At 39.9% G+C, this 22205-nt stretch overlaps 4 protein-coding genes and 1 pseudogene across 4 annotated transcripts; 2 read left to right on the forward strand and 3 right to left on the reverse strand.

Moving 5' to 3' along the window:
• Positions 1-3517: 3517 nt before the first annotated feature.
• On the reverse strand, positions 3518-5903 carry ebi. The gene is made up of 4 exons (XM_065217614.1): positions 5607-5903; positions 4458-5443; positions 4276-4392; positions 3518-4210 (listed from the first exon to the last, which is right to left on the reverse strand). Exons 1-4 carry the CDS (start codon positions 5662-5664, stop codon positions 3827-3829), a joined length of 1545 nt encoding a protein of 514 aa, XP_065073686.1. The 5' UTR covers positions 5665-5903; the 3' UTR covers positions 3518-3826.
• Positions 5904-11605: 5702 nt separating this feature from the next.
• Positions 11606-12575, forward strand: RpLP1 (Ribosomal protein LP1). The gene is made up of 3 exons (XM_065217729.1): positions 11606-11789; positions 12093-12339; positions 12410-12575. The coding sequence occupies exons 1-3, from the start codon at positions 11715-11717 to the stop codon at positions 12421-12423; spliced, it is 336 nt and encodes a 111-aa protein (XP_065073801.1). The 5' UTR covers positions 11606-11714; the 3' UTR covers positions 12424-12575.
• A 658-nt stretch (positions 12576-13233) lies between these two features.
• LOC135697859 (ribonuclease H2 subunit A) lies at positions 13234-14492 on the reverse strand. The gene is made up of 2 exons (XM_065217719.1): positions 14138-14492; positions 13234-14066 (listed from the first exon to the last, which is right to left on the reverse strand). The coding sequence occupies exons 1-2, from the start codon at positions 14343-14345 to the stop codon at positions 13279-13281; spliced, it is 996 nt and encodes a 331-aa protein (XP_065073791.1). The 5' UTR covers positions 14346-14492; the 3' UTR covers positions 13234-13278.
• Positions 14493-17404: 2912 nt separating this feature from the next.
• Positions 17405-19680, forward strand: LOC135697880 (probable pre-mRNA-splicing factor ATP-dependent RNA helicase mog-4; annotated as a pseudogene).
• An 840-nt stretch (positions 19681-20520) lies between these two features.
• LOC135697881 (cysteine desulfurase-like) lies at positions 20521-21224 on the reverse strand. The gene has a single exon (XM_065217741.1). The coding sequence runs from the start codon at positions 21222-21224 to the stop codon at positions 20604-20606; it is 621 nt and encodes a 206-aa protein (XP_065073813.1). The 3' UTR covers positions 20521-20603.
• Between the last annotated feature and the right edge of the window lie 981 nt (positions 21225-22205).

The following is a 22205-nucleotide window of genomic DNA, read 5'->3' on the forward strand; positions in this document are numbered from 1 at the left end:
TTTTCAATCCGACAAGTAGGCTTACTCAGATCGGGCTTTTCCCCTGCCGTTCCGCTTCCGCTGCCGTTCCGCTTCCGCTGCCATTCCGCTTCCGCTGCCGTTCCGCTTCCGCTGTCATTGCGCTTGGGCCTTTAATCGCACCCGAAAAAGAGCAGGAATTAAGAAGCCCTGCCCGAAGATCTTTTTTTTCATTTCTTTGCAAACCGTTTTATTTTGCTTTACCCTGCAGGTGCATGCACTCAACTACACTGAAACAAAGACCATAGTTAGAAATACTATTTTGCAGAAAACACTTATTTTCGGTATAACTACGCTTAATGCGGTTAAATTTACCATGATTGACTATAAATGTAAACAAAGTTAATACCATTCTGTCAAAACTACTATGCTTACTCAAACGGCATAGTAGTTTTGATAGAAAAAATAGTAAAATTAAATGAATTTCGTTTCTGCACAAATCTATTGGTGGGAGTATTTAATTTAAACCATCAATATAGTAATTTCGCCTATGGATTTTGTTTCTGTGTACTAAAATAATTTCAAATATGTATGTTTATTTTAAACATGAGAAGCATGTTTAAAATAAACATATTTATTATTGTTCGCATAGCTGTCAAACCAAACAAAAATAAATACGTTTATTTTCAACACGAATATTTTTGAAATAAACGTAACATTATTTTTGTTTTAAACATTGATTTCACATGACTTCAAACATGGAATACGTTTGAAATCAACCTAATTTATGTTTATGTTTACCTCAAATATTTTTGTTTCGACCATACACAGCAAAAAAAGCTGTTGAATATTACATCGAAACTGCTGCAACCAGGTCAATCCATCAGTTGTGTAATATCACATTGTACGATGTACATCGATTTTGCGAACAAAATTACATCCATTGATGTAATATTGCATCTGCTTTTCACTATTACATCATTATTTCATACATCAGCTTGAATTACGTTGATCGGTATTACATTTTTTTTTGCTGTGTAGTTTTTTCTGCGTGTATGATGCTACGGTGGTCAGCTTTACGGAATTCATAAGAAACCGTAGCAGGATAGTCGTCGAAATCACGCACTAGTTTGTCCTCAACAGTGACAATTAGAGGAGGGTGATGTGGAACTAGCTTGTAAGTGCACAAGGAGCCGAGGAAATTGATTGAGCCCTGATTGAGCGACAAACCGACATGAATGACTATAGAAATTTCTGCTCAAACCACACTACTGACATCTGTCTCCGTGTTCGCGGAAAACGTTTATCTAATGTCGTTTTCGTTTTTACTACACTATACCGGTGCAGTGTAAGCAGCAATAAGTGCGAGTCATTGACAGTTCATCATCATTTGTTTGTAAACAAAGGTGCAACCGATAGCTACACCCTACATTTTTTCGGTGTTCGGCAGTGTAGCCATAGTGTAGCACCGGTGTAGCTACACCGCAACAACGAAAACGACATAAGCCACGATCACGCGTACAAAATTAAAAAAGTATGTTCGTGTGTGATCCATAGAGATTAGTGACGTTTAACGCACGCACATTAGCGGGAGCAACGCCGTGTAAAGTTGTTTATTATTTTCCTCTGGGTAACCTAAAAAATGTATGAAAGTAGATCTGTCAAAATGAGTTTGACATCGATTTGTTATGTATTTTCCTCGGATATTCACTAACACGCTCTCACATATCGCACCAATACAACCGGACGTGAAAATCTCTATAATAAACAAATTATTTTTATCTAGATAAAAATATCTTGATTTTAACAGATTGGATCGCAGCACATTTGAATCGACCTAAGAGATGAACTAGCCTATGGCTAAAAATCTCTATAATAAAGAAAAAAATAAAAAAAAAATAAAAAAATTGAATCGACCGTTATAGATTTTGGAGCAAAAGTTATGTTTAATGTTTCATGTCGGTTTGTCGGTAGTTAAGGATGCTTAAGATGCAGCAACGAGGCAGGGAAGAATGGTATCGGAGCGGAACTTATTAAAATCACGATTAATATGGGCCCGGATAAGTTGGCTACTGACGATAGGCAGGATCTGAGATACAGAACAGCTACCGGAGGAGTGGATAGAGGGATTAATTACATCCGGACAGCACTCGATTTTTTTAGTAGCTACTGGTTTACCACCAGCACTACCTGCATAAACTCTACAGATCGTAGCGAAGCGAAATTCTCATACAAAATTCTACATTTTTCACCTGCATGAAAAACGCAATTGGCAAATATTTCACTTCGCTTTGAACTGTATATACAGATAGGTACGATCCAGCAAAATTTTATGATTTTTCGCGTGCTTCAAATTTTGTTTCACTTCGATCTGTGGCTGATGAAAAATGTATAGTATTTGTATGATATTTTCACTTCACTTCGATCTCTTTACAGTAGATGAAATCGGGTAAAACCGAGGGTAAAACTACTTCATCTGTAATGAAAATGAAAATTACTGGCGAGTGTCACCTGATTTACGCAGTTGATTTTCGATTATTTCGTCGGCACCAGTCAATTATTTATGGACAGCTTTCAATCGGTCTGTTCCCGTACTTTAAGATTCTGTATAGAGATTAGTGACGTTTAACGCACGCACACTAGCGGGAGCAACGCCGTGTAAAGTTGTTTATTATTTTCCTCTGGCTAACCTAAACAATGTATGAAAGTAGATCTGTCAAAATGAGTTTGACATCGATTTGTTATGTATTTTCCTCGGATATTCACTAACACGCTCTCACATATCGCACCAACACAACCGGACGTGAAAATCTCTATACAGCAAAAGCATGTTCTAGTACTTGCTGCACCATGATGCAGCAACCTAAGCAAAAGCAAGTACGGGAACAGACCTAATAGCTATTCTGCCGCTATCCGCAGAACAGTCCCATGTCCTATGGATTCTATGTTTAAATGTCATTGGCTGTATACAGCATTTCATTTGACGAAAAGAGATGAATCAAGGATGAATTTGCAATAGGACGTATCTGATTTTGTAAACATAGATTCAAACGTCAAATTGTTATCGAATCTTTTAACTTGCATGGGCAGGTAGTTTATAGTTTCTACAACATGATAGTAGCATTAGTTTACGTGGGCGAGCTAAAAGATTCGACAAATTCACTTTGCAAAACATTGGCCAAGAATAATGGCCACGAATATTAAACTCCATTTGCTTTGGGTGTCTACAATATATACTTTATTAGGTATGTCTATGTTCAGAATGTATTGCGTTTACACACTATCCGGCGACCATCGATGAGAAACTTTGCTGATTAGTTAATTTTCTGAATATGGTTTCCAAACACAACTAACACTACTTTGAGTAAGTTGCACGCTTTTTATGTTTTAACTCCATGAATATGTAGGTTTTTTTTAGTCTGACCCTATTAGAATAATTTTGAAAGGTCTGTCTAAAGTTTGATTTCTAATGCCATAGCCCAGAGCGTTATTTCATGAGTATATCAATTTTAAAGTTGCGGTTTCATAAAATTTCAACAGGTAGCTGCTTATATTCGAATTACACCAACTTTCATGCCATAATCTATTCTCAAAGAGCTTCACTCCGGTACCATCGCGCAATTTCTAGTTCAACAGAGAAAGACAATACTTTTCACAACGCCATACTACAAACTACTTAAATGCTACGCCTTAAATCATTTCTACGTGTTTCAAAATAAATTTGTAGTTGAATAAAAGCCTGTCCGCGAGTCGATAATCATTTTTTCTTCTTCTTAGTTTCCTTGTCCGCTGCTCAACAACGTTAATTGGACGCAATTCAAGAGCCACTGGAATTGGCTTTCTTTTCGGCAGCGGTTGTCGGTCCCGCTCATAACTTCCGGAGATCCAGAACAAACACACTGCCGTCACTGGCACTGGCGCCAACCTTACTGCCCCGGGAGTTCCAACATACTTCGAAGATGCCACCGGTACCCTTGTAGCTATGCACTAACTGACCACTCTGTGTGCTCCAGATGTGAACACATTTGTCAAAACTACCGGACGCGAGGAACTTTCCGTCCGGACTAAATGCCACCGAATAGACCGGTTCGGTGTGCTTCGTCAGCGTGTGGATGCATTGACCCCGTTCTACGTCCCAGAGACGTACGGTGGAGTCAAAAGATGCGCTGGCCAATATTAGGTTCATGTTGGGGTTATTGGTACCGGTACCGGTTGGCGACCATTTGATAGTGTAGATCTCCTTCGAATGAGCCTGAAATGGGAATCCGAATGGCGTTTAGCAGAGTTGTCAGAAATGTCTAGATTGATTAATATTACCTGTAGATCGTGAACACATGTATCCTGTTTCATGGACCAAATCTTTAACGTCATATCATCCGAACATGATGCTAGCAGCTGCCCTTGAGGATCCCATTTGATAGCATTGACTTCGTTCTGCAAAAATAATGAGATTACATTGAGAACTCCGTTTCAAAACGTCCCTAGCATAAACTATTTACCGTGTGCCCTTGGAATGATTTAATTGGCTTATCAACACCCAACTTGCATACGTGAATGCACTGATCCGTACTGCAACTGGCAAACGATTGATTTGATTGCCAGTCGACATCCAAGGCGGGAGCCGAATGGAAACTGAACTGCTGCGTACATTGTCCAGTGGCCGCATCCCAAATGATAGTAGTTTTATCGACACCGGCCGAAAGAATGTAATTTCCCCGTTTGTTCCACTTTAGCGCAAAAATCGGACCTTTGTGCTGTCCTAAAGTGCTCGCAAGTAAACCATCCGTGCGCCAGATTCGAGCATACCCATCATATGATCCCGTAGCCAAAAGAGTTCCGTCACAATTCCAATCCAGGGAGGTGACGTCTTTGTTGCTTGGCACTTCAGTCCCCCCTTTTTGAATACAGTGCCTCAGGACCAGTTGATTCGGATTAGTCGAGTTGTCAGACATGTCCCAAATACGGGCAGTACTGTCACCGGATCCACTGGCCAGTAGATCCGTACTTGGGTTCCAAGCGCAGATAAATACTTCACTTTCATGTCCTCGGAGAACTGTTGCCTTTGAGGCCGGAATCTCGATGCTCTGATCCACCTCCATGCTATCGGCCGGAGCCGGCGTTGACGCAGAGGTAGTCGTCGTCGTCGTCGTAGAAGTGGTCGTTTGAGCCACCGAAGTTTCTTCCGTAGTACTGCTGCTGGTTGTACCATTGGTTTCGACTGCCTCAGTCTTAATCGTTTGCTTCTGTTGATTCTGCAAATTCTGCCTGATGGCAACCACCTCCGGCATCACGGCATCGATCAGACTCAAACTCTCTACTAAACGCTGCTCGGTTCCATCCTCACCAATGCTTATCTCTGCCTCCGTATATTGGAGACCCTTTTGCAGGATACTAAGCAGAGCCGCTGGTGGCACCAATGCTCCATTGATGTTACTCTGAGAAATGTGTGATTCAATACCAAATGTGTACGCTGAGTGTGAAAAACCTGCAACCAAAATACATCCGTTAGAAGTCAACCTACGCCCCAATGTACCCTATAACCACCATATTTCCGGGTTCCCTTTACAATCCTTATCCACTCTTATCAACTAATATTGCGCTTGCTATTGAAAATTTCCGGAGTGCTCCCCCACAATAAGAAAACTAACCTGACTCTTGAAGGTAGCGGTAAACAAGAAAATTCACTTCATCACTCGAGAAGCTCATTTCGCCGTCGTCTCTGTTGCTTCGGCTTCTGCTGTTATCGTTCTAGGTACTTTTTGCTTGCGATTTTCACTGCAATTTTAAACTCAACGCATCAAACAAACACTGCATGCACTAATGGAGGATTTGCACCAGCAATTTTCCACAAAAAAGCCCACTTTTTCACCGTTTTTACATTTAAAAATTAGTAAACTTGTTCGGAAAATTAATGGGTGTTTTGCTTTTTTGCTTCGTTCTGTGCAGAGGTATAGCTTTTTTTGACAAGAATGCTAATTATCGCACAAACACACTCGCAAAAAAGCGAAACGCAATCCTGTGCGTTTGACGATAACCGGGACGCAAACCAAAACATTGACGACATGGGCGATTTTTGGTATTAAAGGGAAATTTTACGGGTTGTTTAGGGTAGAGTCGGTGTATAATGAGTCACGCCAAGAGTGAAGCCAAGTCTACCTATTGAACTGTCAAACCGGCTACCTATCGTGCAAAATAAATAAACATTACGATGCTATGAAAGGTCCACGAAAGGTATTGCAATAAAATATAAAATATAATCGAAGAAATGAGCATAAACACGCAATGAGCGTTAAATTGTCATGGGATACGCTCGGTAATGATTAGTAATAAGAATTTCTACTATTTTTTGTTAAGATAATTTGACAAAATCACTGATATAATGATTTACTACAGCCGCAATATTTTTTCTCTCGCTAGAAGTCATTTGAAGTTGTTGTAGAAGTCCTCTGTTGCCAAGTGAAAAGAATGGGAATCTTCCGAAAACCGTGATGCGAGTTCAACTGTTTTTCTCTTGGCGTGACTCATTATACACCGACTCTAGTTTAGGGTAGAGTCGGTGTATAATGAGTCACGCCAAGAGAAAAACAGTTGAACTCGCATCACGGTTTTCGGAAGATTCCCATTCTTTTCACTTGGCAACAGAGGACTTCTACAACAACTTCAAATGAGTTCTAGCGAGAGAAAAAATATTGCGGCTGTAGTAAATCATTATATCAGTGATTTTGTCAAATTATCTTAACAAAAAATAGTAGAAATTCTTATTACTAATCATTACCGAGCGTATCCCATGACAATTTAACGCTCACTGCGTGTTTATGCTCATTTCTTCGATTATATTTTATATTTTATTGCAATACCTTTCGTGGACCTTTCATAGCATCGTAATGTTTATTTATGTTCAATAGGTAGACTTGGCTTCACTCTTGGCGTGACTCATTATACACCGACTCTAGTTTAGGGGTACACAGAAAAAAAAGTTGTGGAATATTACATCCAAACTGCTGCAACCAGGTCAATCCATCGGTTGTGTAATATAACGTTGGACGATGTACATCGATTTTGCGAACAAAATTACATCCATTGATGTAATATTGTATCTGCTTTTTGCTATTACATAATTATTTCATACATCAGCTTGAATTACATTGATCGATATTACATTTTTTTTTGCCTCGCGTGCTGCGTACGTTAAGCGTCACTCGAGGCGTCACTAATCTCTATTGAGGTAAATACATATTCGTTATCTGCATTGCACACCAAATTTTGTACCGAAAGCTTGGCAAAATGTATCGTTTTACAAACTTTCAGCAATAAATAAAAATTACTGATCTAAACTGTAAATGGCTGCAATTCTCGAGGCAATTCTATAATACTGTAAAAAAAAGTGGCGAACGTTCTGTAAAAATAGTCTTTTACAAAAACAAACGGTAGTAAAGTACCAGATTCCTGTAAATATTACGGAACAGATTTGTAAATGTCATACGGTCAAAAACATCCTTTGCCGTTTTTCGAAGTGGAGTGTTGTTTGGAAAAGTTAGTATTTTGCTATAGATATTTTTGACGTATAATCGGCGCACACTAATGCACCATTTACACTGAAGGAGTGTGAGTAAGAGAGAAACAGATTAGTGGGAAAACAAACTATCCATTTATCCCTGTGTGCTGGATAGAGAAAGACGATTAAATGTCAAAAAGGTCTATAGTCCGCTGAATATATGGAGCGGGGAATTATTTTACTTTCAATTCGATCCTAGGTCATCGCTTCCAGTCATCTTGGACTTAAGGTGACCTGATGTTTCCCTCAAACATGTTGCGTTGATAACCTGGTATGGATTCCCTGCTGGTCCTGGACCTGAAGAATCCTTTTCTTGGCGTCGCAAATTTTTATGTGTTACGTAAAACCACAGACAAACAGACGTAACTCTTCATTGTGTATCTTAGTTCACGTATTTAACGGTTGATTTGAATATTATCAGTTCCGCGAACTACTCGCCGCAGCGCTGGCATCGGATCACTTTGACGTTTCTATACATTCTACAGAACTTTTATGCAATATTGTTTGCGAGTTAGCGAGCAAGCTTGTTTTCCATGAGAAGCCAGAGAGATGTCGTTACTGAGGACCTACACGAAACGAAAATCAATTATTTAATTCATGTGTTTCACTTATTCATTTTTGCCAAAGCATCAGCCTTATACATTTCATAAGACAAACCACATAGGTCCTATTAGAATGTATAAAAGGTATGTGTGACCGCTTATACATTTCATTTGACACATGATCTTTATTAACTTTTTGCAAGGCGTCTGCTTATTAGTTGACTTATACAATTTATGAATAATCAGCAATGGAAATTTGCTAAAAGGTATAAGGAGATTTCTATCCGTGTATGTTTTGAGTGTATGTTTTGAGATACTATTGGCGTCTTGCAGTGAAACTTTTCCAAGCTTTCGTTACCTACATTTCGAAGTGAGAACTACTAGAAGGAGGATGATGTGATGAACTAGCCTACGGCTAAAAATCACAAAAAAAAAGAAAAAAAAAAAAAAAAAAAAAAAAAAAAGAAGGAGGATAGTTTCCAAATTTTCCAAGTAAAACAGACGCTTTTTGGGGCAAATCGGTCCATAAAGAAAAACTAATAATTTCGCGTGGAAACTTTTGCTTGAAACGTGTAAGAAAACGTGTTTGAAAACTATTTGTTATTATTTCGGTATGGATCGGAGATGTTTTCATGGCAAATGCATAATGCATAATAAGTTTGCACCCACAGGAAAACCCTAATAAAAATGTTATGGTTATTTTGCTTAACGACGTGTTCTGGGTATCATCCAAACCATTTGTGGAATAGTTCCATCATTTGGGTTATCGTTCGTTTATGGTAATTTTTTATTAGGGAAGGTTACCTCCTGCGCAGCTGCATTTTTCAGAAAATGGTATATATGTGCGATTTTCACTAAGATGAAAGTGGAAATTAAGCGAATTTACTTAGGAAAGGTTGTATCATGCTGATGGTAATAGAGAATTGGTTGTATAGGACGCCAATATTCAATAAATGTTCATTTTGGCCTTTTTTAAGCAAACATATTGATACTCACAAGTTTCGACGGAAAACGCACCGGAACTTGATTTACTCAACACGCACCATACTATAAAATGGTGCTAGATGGTCTTCAAAGTGATAACAAGATGACAAATCATCTTTATTTTGAGTAATTGAGCAATTTACTTCTGTTTACCATCATATTTACGATGCAGCATTGATGGAGCCATGAAATGAAATGAATATATCCTATGAAAGTTCACCTGGAAAAGTCAAAGATGCACATCAGTCTGATCGTAAAAACGTTTTCTTCTTCAATTCGAATGTTATATTGGAAGTATTTCACGCAGGCTTGATGAAAATTATGATTTAATGCCAATTTTCACGAATTTTATATTCAGTATGTCAACATTATCATCATCATGCAGTGGCGACATCTGCGTTGAGCTTTTGCGGCAATCTTCCAATGTTTTCAAGAAAAACTTTTTCAAAGTGTTACGTCTGTTTGTCTGTGATAAAACGTTTGCTGTGTTGTTGCTGTTTCCCTGTTAACCAGGGAAAATACAATAAAATATATGTTAATGGAACAAACCGTTCGTTTATTATTGCTGCTTAAATTGCATTTTATATCAGGCCTACCCGCATAAATGCAAACCATTACTTTACCTTACCAAAAATGGTTAAAAATTGTTTATAATCCCTGCTAAACTTTAACTGAAATGGTTATGGAACTTTACATGAACGTTTGTGTGATAAAGTTTTAACCTTATGTATTATGGTTTTTTGGAAGTGAACCTTACAAATAATGGGTTGTTAAGAACCATTACCATTTCAAGTTCTTGTTTTTTCATACATTTTTGGGAAAGGAATTATATTGGAACTATTTTATTTATGATTTGAGAACTTTAATGGTAATAGTTATGGTAGTCGGTAAGGTTCATAGCTTTTTTTTATATCTTTATTAAGGAGACTTTTAGGTTCATAGCTGGTTCTGTGACATCCATCAACTTTATGTGGAATATATCGCGAATTGGTTGCCTGTAAATTACTGATTACCAATTCGCGATATATTCCACGTAAGGTTGACCGATAATACTAAACTATTAATGGACCTTACTGGCTACCATAACCATTACCATTAAAGTTCTCAAATCATAAGTAAAAAGGTTTTAATATAGTCCTATCTCCGAAAATGTATGAAGAAAACATCTATTTTGAAATGGTAATGGTTCTTAACAACCCATTATTTGTAAGGTTCACTTCCAAATAACCATAATACATAAGGTTAAAACTTTATCACACAAGCGTTCATGTAAAGTTCCATGACCATTTCAGTTAAAGTTTAGCAGGGATTATAAACCATTTTTAACCATTTTCGTTAATGTCAAGTTATGGTTCGCTTTTATGCGGGTAACATTTGATAACGGCACAAAAGCATTTGTTAAGGAGAAGCTCACCGGCCCAAAAATAAAAAAATATTTTCGGTACGTTTTTATTTTTCTAAAAATATTGGGAAAAATTATCAAAAATCCAAGAAAATCAGTTTCTTCCTTAGATTTTTGTCAAAAATTACATGCAAAAAAAAATTTCTATCCCATCATGAAAAAAATTGGACTCTCAGAAAAACCGAAAAGTTGATGAATTGTGGTTTTTTGAGTCCAACTTTATGCCATAATGACTTATAAAAAATGTTTTTGCACGTGAATTTTCTTTGAAAAATTAAAAAATATGTGATTTTCTTAGAATTTTGATATCTTTTTCCAATATTTTTAGAAAAATCAAAATGTAATTATTTTTTCGGAGCGGTGAGCTTCCCCTTAACAAACTTTCTAAGGCCCTTTACACACGAACCAAAGTACGCCCACGCCATCCAATACCATTTTCGGAAAGGTGATAGTTGCTGAACACTATTGTAAGGTTTACCAATCATTCAGTTTTATTCACAGTCCAGGCCAGTAACTTTTGACAGCTCAAGAGTTAAGACAAATTTACCGAATGAATTGTAAATCCAAAAAATTACCGAATCTATTACCGAATGTTCAGCTGTTTCAAATTCGGTAAAAAATTACAGTATACAACATGCACAAAAATCTTAGTGCGGTAGTTTGAAATGGTACGCTTGATGGTACGTGATTGTGACTTCGGACATATGGTCTGCATAACATGATTCTTGCTCATGATTCTTTCTAAAATCTGTAGATATCTAGTATCATGTAGAACAAAAAGTCCAATGTAACACTCATTGAGTATGTCATTGAGAAAAATCGTCCAATGTAACATGTCAGATGTACAACTTGACTTCAAAACGTCCTATTTTTTCTATATTGTAGTATGAAATTCAAAGTAAAATTGTGATTTTACCGTTTCTACTGGATATTCAACGAGAATTTTGACTGACTATTGTAAAAATAGTATTGTTTCTAAACAGTTAAAATAATAACGTAATATTTATTCTATCCAACTACAACTTCGATTTTCTCACATTGGTCTATTTGAAAAGTGACGCGAGAAATCTCTCTCCGAAAAATTTCCCTTCTTAAAAACGCACCCATTTGACAGCTGTCAACAAGAAACGCCAACCAGATCCACTTCCGTTTTCGACCTGTCGTCGGTGGCGTACGGCTCTGTCTCTTTTTGATAGTAGATTCCGTACTGTGCAGTGTTCTCCCCGAGCTAAGGTCAAGTTTTTGACGACTTGCACGGTTTTTCGTCACTAAAATGGCTCTCAACAAAGCTGAACTAGCCTGTGTGTACTCGGCGCTCATCCTCGTCGACGACGATGTCGCTGTTACCGTAAGTATTTCGAGAAAATTAAAATCAGTGTTGGCCATTTCCAAATGCTCGCATCATTCACGTATTCCGGAAGCGTGTTGACGAAAATTTGACACCATATTCGGTTCTCGATTGCATTCTTGGATAGCTAAACAAATTTTGAAATGTCCTTGCGATTCTGGATATATCTTTACTTGTACTTGTATCCAGAGCCTTCTCCTTCTGGATTTTTTTTTCCAACTTTAGGTTATGTTTGTTTATGTTGTGTTGAAAACATGGTTGTATGACTAATATTTGGCTTACTATTCACTTTATTCTTCGTAGGATGAGAAAATCTCGACCATCTTGAAGGCCGCCAACGTCGAAATCGAGCCATACTGGCCCGGTCTGTTCGCCAAGGCCCTCGAAGGCATCAACGTCAAGGACCTGATCACCAACATCGGATCCGGCGTTGGTTCCGGTGGTGCTGCTCCGGCTGCTGCTGCTGGTAGTGCCGCCCCGGCCGCTGTCGAAAAGAAGGAAGAGAAGAAGGAGGAAGAACCCGAGGAGTCCGATGACGACATGGGATTCGGTGAGTTTGAACACAGTGTTGTTTGGAAACTTTTCCAGGTTCTAATTAATTTCTCTCTTTTCGATTGCAGGTCTGTTCGGTTAGATCCTTCGCTCTCATCGGAATGCAGAAGGGAAAGCAGGCATATTATCCTGTGTTTGGTCCCCGTGGCATTTTCATTCATTCGTACAGTTTTAATGTACAAGTGTACAAATAAAAAAATAAGTTTCCACTACATTCGTTTGGAAGTTGCCTGAGATCTACGTGTACTTGGTATTCCGAAATTATCCTTTTAGCAGGCAGTTATTAATTGGTAAGAAGCTGGAAGTAGCCTTGTCTTACCCTAATAAAAATACCATAACGAACGATTACCCTAATGATTGAACTATTCCACAAATGGTTTGGATGATACACCGAACACGTCGTTAAGCAAATTTACCATAACATTTTCATTAGGGTACCTATTATGAAGAATATTATTAACGAATCATAAGTCGATGAAAATTATTCCATTAATACTTTTGCATTTTTTAGCTTCAAATAGTTTGTTACCTGATTCAGAAGTGAAGTGTAATTTATGCAATTCGGGACCTAAGTAAAGTAGTCAGTAAATGCCAAGAGATGAAAAGAGTATGCTCGAGGATTTCATTACCAATTATAGCCAAAATTTTCGCGATTTCTAACGCCGCCATTATTGCAATCAATGGTTCATTTGGGTCACATTAACCAAGAAGAGGAATCTATATGGCATTGGAGCTTGAGTAGGAGTCCGCTCTCATTAAGTGTAGGCCAGTCGCGCTTGAAAAATAACTATGCTCAAATGTAGGTACCTATCTATGCTGGAGTGATCGTAAACTGAATTGGCATCGATTTTCTCCTCTACGCAAAATGCAAGGTCATCACTATATTGAACAAAACAAGCCGGTATAACAATTTCAAAAACCAAATTTATGTATGCTCTCAAATCTCTGCAACGTGTTCGAGGCACCGCTCTCGAAAGTACTCGTGTCGCTTCCGTTGTTCGTTTCGATCGGCCGCAAAGTACTTGTTTAGTTTTGCACTTCCATAGGTAGCCTTTTGTTTTTCCTTCTCGTCGTCTTCCTCATCGAACTCCACGTCGTAGGCCTTCTTTTCCAATGCTTTCCCCGCAGTCGACCAGCTGAACCGCACCAGGCGTGGAAATCCGAACACCAAATCGAACGTCCTCAGGAAATTTTTAGTCGTCGGATCTCCTGGGTAGCCGCTTCCAAAGTCGATTCCCGATTCCAACCCCTCGCGGAATGTCCACACCTTCAAGGCATGATCTCTGCTCACTTTCGCGCAAATACTAGCTGCCGAAACGATGGGATACGTGCTATCAGCTTTTTTCGCAACCGTGATCTTAAATTTTGGAAATATCAGCTTCAGTTTGGCTTGGTACTTCTCCGGTGGGCCCACCGTATCCACATAAACCTCTGCAATATTAACTCCAGCGTCGATTGCCTTGTTTATGAGTCCGATGGCCGAGTCCATCGATACCTCGTTCAACGAGCGCTTCGTACGCCTCAGCATACTCATACAAATGTCGTTGGGAGAAATTACCTCAACGGCCCAGCCGATGCTCTCGGTGGCGTATTCTTTCTGATTCATTTCGTCAAAGATCAGATCACGCTTCTCCTCTGTCAGCTGCTTGGAATCGGCAAAACCCATCTTCTTTAGAACATCTTTCTTTCCAACGGGACAAAAGGCTATTCCGTACACCATCGGACCTGTAAAGCATATCATATATTATATCATTCTGTCACTCAACGCCGAATTCAATATGCATATGGGAACCTACCAAGTACTGGTCCCCGACCGGCTTCGTCAACTCCCAGCATACAAGGTTCATCCTGGCAGCTCTGCGGAATGTCCGAGATGTATGTGAAGTTCTTTCCATTGTCCTGGGAGCTGATGTACGGTCCAAGCGATTGTAGGCTGTCGATTTTGCAGCGTTTGGAGTTGGGTTCACCACCGTTGAGCGGATTTTCCAGTTTAGGTGAAGACATTGTCCAGGGGTCTGACAAATACTTGACCAGATTCAGAAAATTTAAAAACTCAATGAAAGCAAAGCAAATCGCTAATTTTCACGGTTTCACGAACCACAATTCAATGTAAACAACTGAGCGACTGAAAGTTCGCGCGTTTATTGGAATGTTTGATGAATGTCTAGATAGAGCTGGAATTAGGGCCAATGTCGCAATGGGCTTGAACTGAGAAAAATGAATCTGAAGTTTTGAACAAAAATAATTAAATATAATTTAAACTATAAGCCGATTTCTAGAAATGAACTGTTCCTAATTGTAACATTATTGGTTAGCATTATGGTGAGATAAATAAAAATATTATTATTTTTATTTACAGCTCGAAAAAAATGAAAATGTTGCATGCGCCGTTTTGATTTATAGTATCTTGTATCGCCCTGAGGTTATTCGCCTGGCTGCGTTCACAGAAGCTATTTCGCCCCATATGTTTCGCCTGCTAGTTTTTGACATTGTCTGTTTCGCCTCAATGTTTACGTTCTTTTTCCTGATGGTTTGTTACTATCGACCTTTTGCAGTTTGTTGGATTCTAGATAAATTCATGTGTTGGGGTGTTTTCGCTTATTTCGATCAGATTAACAATGTTTTCTTTTGATTACCAACCGGTAATTGCAAGGAGTGGTGAAAAGATTCAAATTATATCTTTCGCCTAGTATTCAGAAAATATGTCTGTTTCACCCCATCTATGTATATGGGAGGAAGCGGCCGTAAGAGCCAACTCAATTTGCAATAAAAAAAAAGTTGGTTTCGCCCTTATGTTTTTTGCGTTTTTTTAAGAATGTACATTATTTGTCCAAATTTTTTTAGTATCGTTTTGGAGCATTTTAATAGTAGTATAACGTGATGTATTAACCTCAGTTTGTTTACACTTGCGACATTCGCCCTTATTCCAGCTCTATCTAGAATTTATCATTCGTACACTGCACGGAAACCGCAAAATAGGCAAAAATGACTATAAAGGACTCAATTTTGACTATAAAGTATGCATATTCGGCTAAAACGGGACTACACCTAAAATGTGTGTATTTTTTACACTTTTTATGAGTATCTGTTACTCATAAATGCATACATTTTATTCATTTTTGTACTATAAATTACTCATGATTGTGTAAAATTTTAGTCATTTTATGAAGTTTGCATTCTCTCCCTTTATACCGACCTTTGCGTCGGTACGGAGAGTTGCGATTTAGCGTAATTTTTATACTATTTAGCTAGGGGCCAGACAGCTTTAAATCATGAGTAATTTTTAAGCAAATTTTGAGTAGCTCTGAGTTACTCGCGCTGCTCAATGATGAATATCGTTGTCAACATGTCAATATGCATCGCAGCAACTCAGGCTCTGAACCATTTGGGGGATTATTTTAACTTTTGGTCAAAATTTGACAGATGGAAAGTTATTGATTAACCCTGCTATCCGAGCGTGGTTACTTCTGACAGACAAGAAGTTAAATTTTGACAACTGTGGCTCGAAAACCGGTCGATCAACAGCACGGAGATTTTCGAACATAGAAAATAACTTTCGAAATGTCACTTTTAACCACGAGTTAAATTTAACTCGGCAAATGGTTCACAGCCTCAGTCAACGAGAGAAAAGTTTTGATCGAGTTATGTGTCACTCACCGGTGAAAGTTCAAAACAATTTTGTAATCTGTTGATACCTTGTCGTAATTTTCTTTTATTCTAGCGTATCAGTTGCATTGCTGGAATTTTGCATGACTTTAATTACTTTGGTCAGCCATGATTAAGAAACAAGTCGCTTCTACTAGAGTCGGTGTATAATGAGTCACGCCAAGAGAAAAACAGTTGAACTCGCATCACGGTTTTCGGAAGATTCCCATTCTTTTCACTTGGCAACAGAGGACTTCTACAACAACTTCAAATGACTTCTAGCGAGAGAAAAAATATTGCGGCTGTAGTAAATCATTATATCAGTGATTTTGTCAAATTATCTTAACAAAAAATAGTAGAAATTCTTATTACTAATCATTACCGAGCGTATCCCATGACAATTTAACGCTCATTGCGTGTTTATGCTCATTTCTTCGATTATATTTTATATTTTATTGCAATACCTTTCGTGGACCTTTCATAGCATCGTAATGTTTATTTATTTTGCACGATAGGTAGCCGGTTTGACAGTTCAATAGGTAGACTTGGCTTCACTCTTGGCGTGACTCATTATACACCGACTCTAGCTTCTACCATTTTTTTTTTCTTTGTTCGGGACATAACACTACTGCGACCAGTAATTTGATCTATTGTAGTATAGCCCGTGTCCTTAGTTTAGTGCATGTCGTATTACTCCATCACTATTGAGAAATGATGAAGTATTCGGTGTTGATACAGTTGTCATTCTTGCCTTCATCGCAAGGAATCGATTCTAAATGAAAGGTCCCGCTATTTATACCCTTCGGAGTGTTGGAATACCCTCCAAAGGCGCGCCCCTTTGTCAGTCGAAATGGGATTCCTTAGCAATAAAAATAAGCAATGACACCGATAATGACCATGCATCAGAACCCTAGTCTTAACCACTTCAAACTAGAAAACAATGAATAGAAGATTAGGAATCACATAGATGAAGACTAACTAACTCATTTTTTCCTTGTTTCAAGATCATCCTCGGTACAGGCAACCCGAGGACTTATCACTATCAACAAGGCATAAAAAGTAACAAGGACTAAGATGTGTTCCTTTGATTACTGAAAAATCCTGTACCCCTAGTTTGAAGTAGTCAAGACTAAGATTTGGTGGTAGATCTTACATCCCGTAACGTACCACGAAAAGGTGATCTACCCACGTTACGGGGCAAGCTTCTACCATAGAGTTATTCCAGACATCGCAGCTTGTCTTGTCAGTGGAAGCACAAACGAAGTGACAGACGGAGCGGCTCGAAAACTTTGGTGACTAACCTGCTATTTCAATTTTTCAGTGTACCTCACGGCAACACTATCTACTCATATGTACTAGCTTAAAGTATATAGTTGATGCTATTGGCCTTGACGGCGAATCTATAGCTCTTTACTCCTATGGTAAAATCCGTAAGCAAACGTCAGACTGTGCGTGAAATTTACTTTCAAAAACGAAGAGGTTCGCAAGTGGTGCTGGTGCTGAAGAGTATGAACTGCTGTTGGATGATCAGATTGATTTCGCCCAGGCACTCCGACTGGATGGAACTAAAGAAAAGGACCGGAAAGCACCGGTATCTGAGGCGGAAAGGAAGAAGATGGACATTGAGGAAACGAAGAAATCACTTCCAGTTTTTCCATTCAAGGAGGATCTCAGCCGCTATAAAAGAACACCAGATTCTTATTATCGAAGGAGAAACGGGTTCGGGAAAAACGACACAGATTCCACAGTATCTCTATGAAGCTGGGTTTACAAACGACGGCAAGAAGATTGGATGTACTCAGCCTCGTCGCGTGGCAGCGATGTCCGTGGCGGCACGTGTTGCACAGGAAATGGGCGTCAAGTTGGGCAACGAAGTTGGTTATAGTATTCGTTTAGAGGATTGCACATCCGAGCGGACTGTCATTAAATACATGACAGATGGTACGTTGCACAGGGAGTTTCTTTCGGAACCGGACCTAGCTTCGTATAGTGTGATGATTATCGATGAAGCTCACGAGCGTACGTTGCACACGGACATTCTGTTTGGATTGGTGAAGGACATTGCGCGGTTTCGGTTGGATTTGAAACTACTGATTTCCAGTGCCACGTTGGATGCGGAAAAGTTTTCGGATTTCTTCGATGATGCGAACATATTCCGTATTCCTGGTCGTCGTTTTCCGGTACGTAGTTAGATTTGACTTGCTTTGTGTTTTGCTGTAAAATCTAACTTTTTCTCTTCTAGGTTGATGTCTTCTACACCAAAGCACCGGAAGCAGATTATATCGATGCATGTGTGGTGTCGGTTCTACAGATTCATGCCACTCAGCCTCTTGGAGACATTCTTGTATTTTTAACTGGTAAGTGGGTCTATTTCTATGCGATGTTAAAAAATTACATTTTTTTTTCGTTCCAGGACAAGAGGAAATCGAAGCCTGCCAGGAGATGCTCCAGGATCGCGTCAAGCGGTTGGGTTCCAAACTCAAGGAACTACTCATCCTTCCCATTTATGCCAATCTGCCTTCGGTCATGCAGGCTAAAATTTTCGATCCAACTCCACCGAACGCCCGGAAAGTCGTACTGGCCACCAACATCGCCGAGACATCACTAACCATCGATAACATAATGTACGTGATCGATCCGGGCTTTGCAAAGCAAAATAATTTTAACTCCAGAACCGGGATGGAGACCCTGATGGTCGTGCCCATTTCGAAAGCGTCTGCCAATCAACGTGCAGGTCGAGCAGGGCGCGTTGCCCCTGGCAAGTGCTTTCGTCTGTACACAGCCTGGGCATACAAACACGAGCTGGAAGACAACACCGTCCCGGAAATTCAGCGCATAAACCTGGGCAATGCCGTGCTAATGCTCAAAGCTCTTGGAATCAACGATTTGCTTCATTTCGATTTCCTCGATCCTCCACCACATGAAACGTTGGTTTTGGCATTGGAGCAACTTTACGCCCTAGGGGCATTGAATCACCACGGTGAACTGACCAAACTTGGACGACGGATGGCGGAATTTCCGGTCGATCCCATGATGGCAAAAATGCTGCTTGCTAGTGAAAAGTACAAATGTTCCGAGGAGGTGGTGGCCATCGCTGCAATGCTATCGGTGAATGGAGCCATCTTCTACCGACCGAAAGATAAAATCATCCACGCAGATACGGCCCGGAAGAACTTCAACCACATGCACGGGGACCACTTGAGTTTGCTGCAGGTCTACAATCAATGGGCCGAATCGGACTACAGCACTCAGTGGTGTTACGAAAATTTCATTCAGTTCCGTTCGATGAAACGAGCTCGCGATGTCCGGGAGCAGCTGGTTGGGTTAATGCAGCGAGTCGAAATCGAAATGGTTTCCAGTCTGCCGGAAACGACCAACATCCGGAAGGCTATTACAGCCGGGTACTTTTATCACGTCGCTCGGCTTTCCAAGGGGGGGTCACTACAAAACGGCCAAGCACAATCAGACGGTGATGATCCATCCGAATTCGGCACTGTTCGAAGAACTGCCTCGTTGGGTGCTGTACCACGAGCTGGTGTTTACGACGAAGGAGTACATGCGGTCGGTGATTGAAATCGAAAGAAAGTGGCTGCTGGAGGCGGCACCGCATTACTACAAACCGAAGGAGCTCGAGGATTCCACCAATAAAAAGATGCCGAAAACGATCGGTCGGGCCACACTGACCGAGGCGTAGGTTGTGATGAGACGGTTTGGGGTAATTCAAGAGCATTTTTCGCACTATGTATTCAACGGGAATTGTTGTTATTTGCGATGACATTATCCTACCTAGGGTGTCGGGTGTAAATTAGTGATCTTTAGGGACAAATAGGTGAAATATAAGGTTGCTGCAACCATGCTATATTGTATGTCAGTAGAGAGCTTCATAAGGCTAGCCCGTCTAATCCCAGTCGCGCTCCTTTCCGTTTCTTCAGGTCCGGTTAGGTGGATTAGGTATTCTCTGGCACGCCGAAGCCAACTGCAGGGCTGTTACAAGTGTCGCAAATTTTGTGCGGTTTTATAGCTTTTGAAGTGCGGATTTTGCGGAAAGCTTATCGACATTGAACACATTTTTTTAAATGATATTTTAGCTTGCCCAACCAACTATTAATAACTTTACTGCTTTACTTCTTTATTAAATAATAGAAGGTCTTTCTAAACGTAGATTTTCCTGGAGTCTTCAAATAATTAGAATCGAAACTTAGTTGAATTAACCCTAAGTGGAACTAATCCGCGCCAAAGCAAATCTGAGATGGCAGTCCACGAATACCTCAGATTTGCGAATTTAGCGTAGTCGTAACAACGCCGTCCTTGACGGGAACTAACAAAGTTTATACTATTTCAAACAATCGCTGATAGGAAGTTTTTTCGCCAAGTGAATGATGAAATACTCACAATGATTTCACTGTCTTAAGATTTATTGCTGTCTCTAATAGCATATGTAGCAAAGCTATACATTATTTTTCTCTCGTCTCAATACCTACTTACTGCCAAAAGTGGATGTGTTAATAACACAATCAATGATTAACAATTAAAAAAAAACCCTCACTGAATTCAACCATACACAGCAGAACATACAAAATCAAATCTCTCTTTAAAATATGCCCCGACCCGTCCGCTCTAATGCTGCGACCACTGGATCGACTTGATGTCGATACCTTCCTGGACCATCTCCCACAGCGGGGACATCTCTCGGAGTCGAGTCACGTGCTTGATGCACTTTTCAGCTATGTAGTCGATTTCCTCGATGGTGGTAAACCGTCCGATGCCAAAGCGAATCGAGCTGTGAGCCAGATCTTCGTCGGCACCAATCGCACGCAGCACATACGACGGTTCCAGCGAAGCCGAAGTGCAAGCCGACCCACTCGAGAGGGCAACGTCTTTCAGCGCCATCAACAGCGATTCACCCTCAACGTATGCAAACGACAGATTGATACATCCGGGATAAGAATGAACTGGATCGCCATTGCGGATGACTTTCGGTAGCGATGCGAAGATTTGGTCCATCAGGCGTTTCGAGAGAAACTCCATCCATTTGTGATCGTACTCCATTTCACGGCTAGCGATTTCACAGGCTTCCCCCAATCCAACGACCAGTGAAGTCGGAACGGTTCCACTTCGAATGCCACGCTCCTGGCCACCTCCGCTCTGAATGGCTTCCACACGAACTCGAGGACGAATGCGAGTTGAATGCAAGAGGCTCCCAAACATACAAACTTTGCTCACGACGTTCTTATGCATAATCTAGTGTGACGTAACGTTGGATCATGCGTAAGAACACCGTGAGAACGAAGGAGTCGACTACATTCTTTCTGCCGCACCTATAGTACCGCACACGGTTCCCGCGCTGACTGTTCCTTACTTTCTCACTCTAATCAAAATTTCCTTCGATGAGTGAGAAAACAGCACCCCGTCAACGCGAGTGAGAACGCGAGTTGCCAGATCATTGCACACAAAACCAACTTGAATTAATTCAAATCAAAAATACTAGCGAACCTGGCGGTGAGCGGCGGAAAGTGGTCTAAAATTCTATTACAGAGAACCACCTTATTTTAATTAATTTCTTCGGAGAAAGTCGTCTGTAACTTCGTTTGTGGTGGAAGTGTCACACCGACAACCCTGCCATTAGTTCATGAAAATCCATGAGCTTTATGGATAAGTGTAATATATAATTGAAAATACTTTCAAAGAAACTAATCAGTTGTAAATAAATAAAACATCATCATTTATTTCTTCATAACTGCATTTAAGGACAATTTCGAAATTTTGAACATATTTGAAAGATATATGAGTCAGCTTTAATTGTCCAAATTCGTTTCAAAATATGAGGTTGTACTGGAACTGTGTCAATCGGTGGCCATTTGATAGGGATGTGCAGGTGGTTCAAAATGCTGCAGGTCCGTAACGACATGTACATAGACTCACCAGAGTTGACCAGGTTTCTATCCTTTATTTTTTGCATATTTGTGGTTCTACTAACGCAAACAAAACAGGAATAGCTCTTGATGATCTGGAAATAATAATACGGGTTTTAATCAGGGTAAAACTTAACAACGGTATTAGCATATAGGTAACTCTAAGACAAGAAGGTCCCGAAATAACGTGCTCAACTTTTTGGCTCAGCTCTGGTACTCTCTTCGGTCCCAAGCTAATCGATTCACCCCTCGAAACATAGGAAAAACCAATAACCCCTCATTTTATCTGTCAAACTTTCATAGCGAA

Source organism: Ochlerotatus camptorhynchus, unplaced genomic scaffold (genome assembly GCF_037179485.1).
Source record: "Ochlerotatus camptorhynchus isolate MF236.1 unplaced genomic scaffold, CSIRO-AGI_Acam_v1.1 ptg000078l, whole genome shotgun sequence".
NCBI classification, from domain to species: domain Eukaryota; kingdom Metazoa; phylum Arthropoda; class Insecta; order Diptera; family Culicidae; genus Ochlerotatus; species Ochlerotatus camptorhynchus.

Coding starts and splice junctions, on each gene's coding strand:
- ebi (XM_065217614.1), bottom strand. CDS start 5,664: ATGAGCTTCTCGAGTGATGAAGTGAATTTTCTTGTTTACCGCTACCTT. Junction 5,444..5,606: donor CCGCTACCTTCAAGAGTCAG/GTTAGTTTTCTT, acceptor TTTTGGTTGCAG/GTTTTTCACACTCAGCGTAC. Junction 4,393..4,457: donor AATCATTCCAAGGGCACACG/GTAAATAGTTTA, acceptor TTATTTTTGCAG/AACGAAGTCAATGCTATCAA.
- RpLP1 (XM_065217729.1), top strand. CDS start 11,715: ATGGCTCTCAACAAAGCTGAACTAGCCTGTGTGTACTCGGCGCTCATC. Junction 11,790..12,092: donor ACGACGATGTCGCTGTTACC/GTAAGTATTTCG, acceptor TATTCTTCGTAG/GATGAGAAAATCTCGACCAT.
- LOC135697859 (XM_065217719.1), bottom strand. CDS start 14,345: ATGTCTTCACCTAAACTGGAAAATCCGCTCAACGGTGGTGAACCCAAC. Junction 14,067..14,137: donor CGGTCGGGGACCAGTACTTG/GTAGGTTCCCAT, acceptor TATGCTTTACAG/GTCCGATGGTGTACGGAATA.
- LOC135697881 (XM_065217741.1), bottom strand. CDS start 21,224: ATGCATAAGAACGTCGTGAGCAAAGTTTGTATGTTTGGGAGCCTCTTG.